This window comes from Rhipicephalus sanguineus, chromosome 4 (assembly GCF_013339695.2).
Source record: "Rhipicephalus sanguineus isolate Rsan-2018 chromosome 4, BIME_Rsan_1.4, whole genome shotgun sequence".
Lineage (NCBI taxonomy): Eukaryota > Metazoa > Arthropoda > Arachnida > Ixodida > Ixodidae > Rhipicephalus > Rhipicephalus sanguineus.
The window spans coordinates 164,978,168-164,986,829 of record NC_051179.1 but is presented as its reverse complement, the minus strand read 5'-3'; the positions used below and the strand labels follow the sequence as shown (position 1 = coordinate 164,986,829).

The 8,662-nt window shown below is 46.2% G+C and overlaps 1 protein-coding gene across 1 annotated transcript in view; it reads right to left on the bottom strand.

Moving 5' to 3' along the window:
- Positions 1–863: 863 nt before the first annotated feature.
- The window catches only part of LOC119390876 (serine/threonine-protein kinase haspin), a 55,266-nt gene continuing 47,467 nt past the window's right edge, over positions 864–8,662 (bottom strand). The window contains exons 12-14 of the mRNA XM_037658582.2: positions 6,372–6,459; positions 3,132–3,337; positions 864–1,729 (exon numbers count right to left, since the gene is read on the bottom strand). Of these exons, the coding sequence (XP_037514510.1) occupies positions 1,518–1,729; positions 3,132–3,337; positions 6,372–6,459 (506 nt within the window). The 3' untranslated portion in view covers positions 864–1,517. The remainder of the gene's footprint in view (positions 1,730–3,131; positions 3,338–6,371; positions 6,460–8,662) is intronic.

Below are 8,662 nucleotides of genomic sequence, written 5' to 3'. Positions count from 1 at the left end.
CATCTGCCCTTGTGCCTCCCCGAATTGAGCGTTGACAATGCGGCCATTTCACTTCTTAAAGTCGGCCAGGTTATCCTACTATTGAGTGACTAAAACGTTATGTCCCACTATGATCTCCGCCAGCAATTTTACATGTGGTCGAAAACGTTACTGACTCAAACTGCATTCCTCTGCGCTAGACTATAGGGATCTTATTGATAACGTGATAACCTGCAGATGTACATATCACTGACACAATAAGAAAAATATTCCACAGAATTTGAACGCTTTTCTCATGGGAGATATAAAGTAGTGTTTCAAGAAACACAGGCTTATGGTCGCACTTGAATGCATACCTTTGGAAGGTATATATTTTGGTACACTCAGAATTGCACAAATGTACAAGAAGAATGGACGAGAAACTGCTGCCACCGTAGCATGATCGGCAGCACACTGCACGCGTAATGCAGAAGTAGAGGGGTCAGGCCCGTAGCCAGGCGGAGGGGGGGGGGGGCGCCCCCCCCCCGAAATTTTTGGGATACATGGTGTTTTGCCAAAAATAAATAAGGAAAATAGGCTTTTTTTCTCAAATAGTCAAGGCTTCCAGCAAGTGGGCCCTCCCACCACAAAAAAAAAAAAAAAAAAACTTCCTGGCCTCGGGCCTCACAGGGGTAGTATTTCGTTGGCGGAAGTAGTCTTGTCGTCCACTTCACTTCGACAAAACACAAAACACCACCTTAATTGCGTGCTAGTGTTTTGTTGATGTGTATCTCAAATGTGGTTTCAATGCGTGCCTCTCACGACACGCAAGTTGCTATAAAAGGAAGTAAATGAATTTAGCGCTCGCGATTGTTGAAATGACCAGCGCACAAAAATTGCCCCCATGAAGTCAAATATCGTTTATTCATTCACTCATTGATTTCAGGTTACATGCTACATACGGGCTGTGGAGGTGCCGTAGTGGAGGACTACACATTAATTTTGACTATCTGCGGTACATGAAGGCGCGCAACAATTTGTAGAGACGCGTGCATTTGGGCCCCTAGGAAGTGCCACAGCCACGAACCACGACCTAAAATATAGTAAGCAGAATGCAAGGCCCCTTTACCGGGGAGGTGGGTGTGTGTAGTCATTTTTATATGGCGAGCTGCATACAATACAGCAACAGCGGTGCGGGAAACTACACGAGAAGCTCACACCAGTGTTCTTGAAGCGACGTTTTAGTTGCATCAGTTACAGCTACCAATCGCTTATATCTAAGTTTTCTTAATTGCGTTTCCTTTATATCTGCACGAAAGCGTTTACTGTACACATACACATAAAGGCGAGCAACCGGTTTCCCTTGATGCGCAACAGCGCTTGGGCATTGTGCGAATTCAGATATGACTATACAAGAGAAATAGTGCTTCTCCTGCGAGAGGCACAGAAGAGACACGCGTTTCCCGTTTCGAGCATATTTATCATATAGTGCGCTTTAAATAGGCCACTGGAGCGCTTGGCCAGGGGCATCGGCGAGCCAAGTCACTCCAAGCGCGTAACTAGTGAGGCCGCCGCCTGTCGAGCTCTGCTGGAGCGCTGGAGGCTCCTCCGCGATGAGCGTGCGGACTTGTCGAAGGTCCCGGTGGGTTCTCGTCCTCACTCTTCTTCTTGTCTCGCCAACGCAGCAGGCTCAGGAGGCCCGTGTAGATGGGCGGACCGGACGCGTTGCGGCTGCCCCAACTGTGTGGCTGGTAACCATGATCTGCGTGAACTGTGGCAGGAAGCGGTACATCAAACGACGCGGAAATTTGGTACACCAAGTGTTTGCTTTACGTTACGGGTCACTTGTGTATTACCTGGGTATACGATTTGATACGCCATTTTTTCCTGCAGTTAATCGTTCGTTTATTGCCGTTACTTAGGTTTTCTTATGTCAGTCTTAGCTTGCTTCTGGAGGCTGACTGCCTACATTTAAATACCAATACAGTGCCTTCTCGCCTGCTGTTGTGAGAGTCGGAAACCGAGGGAGCTCCATTCCTTGTTATTTATATAAGCGAACCGTTAATGAAGTCCCCGTAAATACAACGAAAGAATAATGTTATGCTTAATTGAAATCCACACGATATAAGCGATCAAAAGATGAAAGTGAGAGAAAGGAGCATTTTGTAGATCCGGAAATCGAAGCCATAATCATCGCAACTAGCCACTGATCCACGCCTTTAATACTACCTCTGCAGTGACTCATCCCTCATACAAGGCCGACATAAGCGGCTTTAGCTATTTTGAAATCAGAACAATTCTTTCAACCACAGCGTATTTTCGTATACAAGCGGGACGAGACGAGATTTCCGCAGCATTTGTTTACAGCGCTGTTTCTAGGTGTCAGCGCGGGATACGTACCTGCAATTCAGATATGTGAAATTTAGAAGTTTGCGAATGCTTACGTGGGTGCATAACTTTTCTCAAACGGTCACAATGTTCGCCGCCGCGCTCTCAAGCAACTGCGCGATTTCCTTCACACGCCATAACAATTAGCAACCGAACCAAAAGCAAACGGCCATTCCGCAAAATTTCTGAAACCATTTCTCTTGTTTCATTCCACGTCTGTGTGTGGGAGTGTGAGTCAGCTATTATTTTTCTACCGTGCATAGCCCAGTTGTCACTCACCACCCCGAGAGAAATGTGTTTTTTTTTTAAGGATTATGAAAACGTTCCCAACCTCTCAATGATGGCGCCATAGTTAGTGTTATTATAATTAGGTATATACCTTGGAATTATATGGACTACGGTCAACGGCACGTTAAATGTTAATAATTGCCAGAAAGCAATAGTTTCTGGAGTTTCTGGAGCAAATGACACTACTAGCTCTAATACATTTAAATGTCGTGTGGACGTTTTCACCAGTTCAACCACGTAGAAGCCGCATGTGAGGTATACAAGGTCACAGCATTTACGTGAGCGAGAACGCAAGCGCAAATCAGTGTCAGAGGAATTGAAGGTGAGCATCGTCTTTTATAGACTTTTTTTTTCCAATTTCAACAGTGTTATCATGCAAGTTGCGATCAAAGCGCTTGGATGGACAACGACGCAGTGGAGAACACGTGTTGTGTTTCTCTATGTCGTTTCTCTATGTTGCTCTAGCGAGTTTCACTAAGTGCGAAGATAGATCTCACCGTGGCCGATCTTGTTGATGTATATCCACACGAACTCGTCGGCTGAATGGACCCGATGCAGATCACGCTGCATGAAGGCGAGCAGCTCCAGCCTGCGCTGCCACTCGCCGGACGGGTTGGGCACGGTCAGATAGTCGCTCAGGTGGCCGCACAGGTAGGCCAGCCACAGAGCGTTGGTCTCCGGGTGGAACAAGTCCCAGCGGTTCCTGCTCGTCGATTCCAAGTTTAGGCGTTAGATGCGATCGGCTGACGTATAGCTGACAAAACGGTCCTGCTACCTTGTTTTCATTAAAAGACACGCCAGTACATGGCAATGTACGTTTTTGAAGTTTCAATGTTTTTCTTGTGCTAAACAACGACAGAAAGGTAGCATGTGCGTATAATTTGTTCCCTGTTTGTAGGACAACATAGATTTCAGAGCGCATGCGTTGAGAGAGCAACGTTGGCTTAACGTAAAGTGCACAAGGAGAATTCATCATACCTAGTAAAAATCAAAGAAAGCTTCTCCTATAATCAAATGCCAATTATGGGTGACATGAGGAATTATCTTTCCTAAAGCAATTCTGTGTCAGAGACCGCTGTAGAAACCTGCCTTGATCACAACCGAAATGGCGAGGTCCAGACGATGTCCTATTTCTTTCTCTACAACACCACTATAGATATCATTCAGTTCACTACAGGAACACCAGTTTTCAGCACGCTGAACGTTCTGTACCACAAGTCGCATGGATACACCCGGCAATCCAACTCGTTATCTTGTCTTATCATGTATTTTGTTATCGTGCACTAAAACCATTGGCGGTGATAGACAACGCGCTGTCGACCTTTTGTTAAAAGACAGTTTTGAGAGGATAGCTTGTAATGTCAACAGGGCTAAATCGCTCACCTTAAAATTGTTTTTTTTTTCAGCAAAGCAAATAAGAAGCACAATCATTTTCGATCAATACTTTCAGAAAAAGGTACATGGCAATTCACTGTTTCTAGTTACTTGCATAACGCCTTAGCCTCACTGAGCATTTCGAACCCTTTTCTAATGCGTAATTATTCGACGCTAGTTCAGTTTCTCTCGGAGGAGAACCCCGGTGGTTGTAAAGGTTTAGTTGAAGGGTTGTGAAAGTGTTGTTAAAATGTGTTAAAGACTGCATCAATAGACAAAAGCAGGAGACGGTTCTCACTGATAAGTGCGGCGTTTCTACGGGGGCTTTTCCAGAAACCCTTTTAGTGTACTTAAAGTCGTCGTTGGTAGATTACAAGGAAGGCGTTTACATCAGTGGCTCTAAGGTTGCTGCAGTTCTTAGGGATTTATACTTTAGCAAGATGACAAACGTTTTCAGGACGCCTTAGACAATGATATTATTAAGGTTTTTCGTTATTATAGTTTTCGATAACTTGATGTTTTTTGTAGTCGTGACGACTAGGAATCCATGGTTACTTCAATGAGCGAACAATTTGTATTAAACGGAGGAGGGCTGAACTCTTCTGAGGAATTGCCTCAGCATAATAGAACACAATTTCCAGACATTTTGTTTACGTTTCAGAAGAACCTGTAATACCGGCAGTATTCTCCTACTCTTCAAAGCCGCTGTTAAACTTCTCGTCGAGTCCCGCCACGGTGGTCTAGTGGTTATGGCACTCGACTGCTGACCCGAAGGTCGCGGGATCGAATCCCGGCCGCGGCGGCTGCATTTTCGATGGAGGCGAAAATATTCGAGGCCCGTGTACTTAGATTTAGGTGCACGTTAAAGAACCCCAGGTGGTCGAAACTTCCGGAGCCCTCCACTACGGCGTCTCTCATAATCATATGGTGGTTTTGGGACGTTAAACCCCAGATATTATTATTAACTTCTCGTCGAAGCATTCTGAGGTAGTAAAAAACAGTGTGGCTAAGTCATGCCTTAAGTCTTCTCTCAACAAGACGTGTGAGCAGAAAATCAGTGTGTCCGCCATGGCATTGTAGCAGTTACGGTGCTCGGCTGCTGACCCGAAAGTCGCACGTTCTAAGCCGGCCGTGGCGGTCGCAGTTTGATGGAGGCGAAATGTTAGCGGCCCGTGAGTGCACGTTAAAGTACACCAGATGGTCAAAAATTTCCGGATCCCTCCACTACGGCGTGCCTCATAATCGTATCCTGGTTTTGGCACGTAAAACCCGATATATTATTTCTATTACTGTTGTTCAAATCAGTGCCAGCTTCAACGCACAGGTTACGCATCTTTTAGATGTAGCTTACCCTCGCACTGCAGTGGCCACTGTCGCTGAACGCTTACAGGATTCCGCTTTGTTACTTCAGAGCATGATTGTGAAAGCAATAGTAACAAGCCTGTCGTAGGCGTTACGTTCATTGCGCACCTCGCAGGCTAAACAAAGTGAGCAGTTAACACGGCGTTAATGTTTTTACGGCTGCCAGTAAGCTACGTAAGATATGCACCGTCGTGCAGAGAAACAATGAGCGGGTAATAGACAAGAAGCGGACTGAGATATGCTTCGTAAAGAACATCAACAAATTTACACGTTGTCGTACAAGTATGGTGGATAAAGTTCCTGTTAGCTGCGGCCGCTTCTACTTGGGACAGACGGGCCGCTGTGTTAACCAGAGGTTAATCGGACATAAGGGGTTGCTAACCGGAGGCTTACCATTTATGCTATATTTGCGTTCTCGAGAGCGTAAACGCACGCCGATATTCGATGAATGCGCAATTTTGTACAGACACATGAGTGAGGAAACGCGTCTAATGACTTTAGGCCTGGCATATCAATATAACTGGTAGCGCATGCGCCAAACAACCGTCGAGTAATTTGCATAAAGAAGCAATCAAGTCCCTGAACAGCTATCTCACGTAGACCCCCACGCGAGCCGGATTGATAGGCATCGCCTCTTGACGTGGACATGCCCAGATAATTCTTCGTGCCTAACTTCTTTTCCACTGCTAGCTGTTAGCCTTTTCACTTGTTAGCGGGCGTTCGTGTTTTGACTTGTCTCTTGTTTCAATGTTTGCACGCCCCAGTCTTTAAACAAGAATACCTTGCAACTAGCTCAGATATCTGTTATTCTGAGTCGTATTTCGTTACTTTTGGAGATACGGTACATGCGTGGTGTTCAAGCGCCAAGGTTCCAGTGAAATTAAATTAAATCACTAGAGGACCCTTTGGAAAGGCCGGCCACGTACCCACGATTTAACGCTGCACACTAATGCGAAATCCAAAGACACCATTAAAATGAAACATGCAGTGCGTTTCCTTACTTGATAATCCTTTCCAGGGTAAGGTATTGCGCAGTCTTGTCTTTGTACATGCAGTTGTAGTTCCTCATGCGCAAGATGATTTCGTTGTCTGTGAAAGGACGCATTTCGTTAATCAAACCAAATCTACCAAATATTTCACTTCAAGGTATGCCTTATCAATAAATTAAATATCGTGGCATACTCAAGGACACAGATGGTCGAAGCCCTACAGGTGTCAGAAATAGAAGGTTTCACCAGCATCAAACTCGGAGACAAAGCTTGTGAGCTCATGGCTTATTAAGCGGAGTAACACGGAACAAGCCCGGGGGACAACGAAGGAAGTATCGTGCATAGGCTTAGGGCAGTTTATTATGCGCAAAAACCAACTAGCCCGATTATCTGCACTTCTAACTGAACGCTTACGCCTAAATGACGAAGAAAACGGCTCGCATTATGGTGAACATCGTCAGATGACGACTACTGCCGTATCCAGGACAAGTCTCTAGAGCGATGCCGTTTCCTATACTATTTTTTGAAAACTGAATCTCAGTGTGGCACACCGAGATGAGCCTGTCGTCTACGGGTAATGATGAAAGTGTTGTATAAGCGAGCGGTAAAAAAGGACAAATATCGCAACACCACAGACGCACCTCGACCGCGTGAATAAGCGAGCTACTTGAACAAATACATAAACAAATGATTTTACACATAGGAACACTCTTTAAGGGTGACTACCATAGACGGGCTGCTTATACAGACTCTTCGGACATTTCCCTATCAGCCTGCAATCATGGGTTCAGTCAAGCTGCACCGTACACGAATACTTACGGCAATCGTCAGACAGGTGGCCACCAACCGCTAAACCACTGAATTACCCCCCGTTGTTTCTCAAGCTAGGGATTCGAAGAAAATATGGACGCGGAAATGAAAGTTTCTCGATTGCGCCGAAGTTCGGCGCGTCCCAGAAGGTTTACTTTTAACGGATGTAAAAATTCAGTGGAGATATACCGCGTCATCCTTACTCTCGTACTGATGCGTTCTTTCATTCTACGCTAGTTAAATGTGTCTCAAGCTTAATATTTCCCGAGTTACTTTTCGTATATTGAAAGAGTTGTGTTTGTCTCAACGGCAACCAATGCAATATCAAACTTGTTGCGCGAGAGTATAACGTTCGTTCGAGGTACATGAACTTTCGCCATTTTATTGCTGTGGAGTGGCGCAAACCACCATAGAGAAAGAATATATTAGAGGAACATAGCTACATCAGGCACACCTGGAAGAGCGCTATAAGGAAATGATACTTTTTTTTACATGCGAAGTATCTTAAGGCGGAGCTCAATCCGGTGGTGGTGGTGGTGTGCGGCGTGACCACCCTTACTGCGCATGCGCATACCCTCTCCACACACCTCCTCTCCACTTCCCCTCTCCACTCACCACCTCCCCTTCCCCTCTCCACTTTCCCTCTCCCCTGCCCCTCTCCACTTCCCCTTTCCACTCTTCCTCTGAAACGCGGGTTAGACATGCCGAAATTCTCTCCTGCGCAACGCCGCGATGAGCTCGAGCGCATGCGCGTCCCCTCCCCTTCTCTACCCACTCCTACGCTGCCCCCCTCTCGCCCGCCTGTCGACCGCGTTCCCCGCTCGCCCTGTGAGAATTAACGGCCAGGCTAGATTGAAGATATAACGCGCGTAGCCTCCCTCTTCGCGTTCCACGACGCGAGGTCGGTAGCATGCCCAACGAACGCCAACGGAACGCGATCGTGCAAGTGCTCCGGCTTCGCATCGCCTCATGGTCCCCTTTAGCGGGAGATGGTGTAATTTTTTTCTTTGATGCTTCAGCTGATCAGTATTTAGGTTACAGAGTCATATGGTAGCGCCGGGGTTGCCTATCCATTAAGTAGGAAGCACATTTACTCAAGCATGTATAGAAATTTCAATATAAGGTTGAGTGTATTATCCTGAAACTGTGCGGTGGTTTACGACACAGGCAGAATGCAAGGTATTACAACTCATTTCGAACATCCGGAGCACTTTAATGCACTGCCAGCGAAGTAATATCACGATAGAAAGAAACGCGAACAGTGCGGCATCTACGCGCTCCGCTGTTCGCCTTTTGTTTTCAAGCGGTTGTAACCTGGCTGGTAATAAAACGACACTAGAGTCACCCACGACACATTCAAAGCGGACTCTAGCTTCTCCTCATTACCACCGAGGTAACCGCGCGATGAAAATGAATGCGAATAGCTGAGCAGTAAAGCGCCGCGCTATTCGCTTTCCTTTCCATCGGCCCTGCACATTCCATCCCTGTAGAAA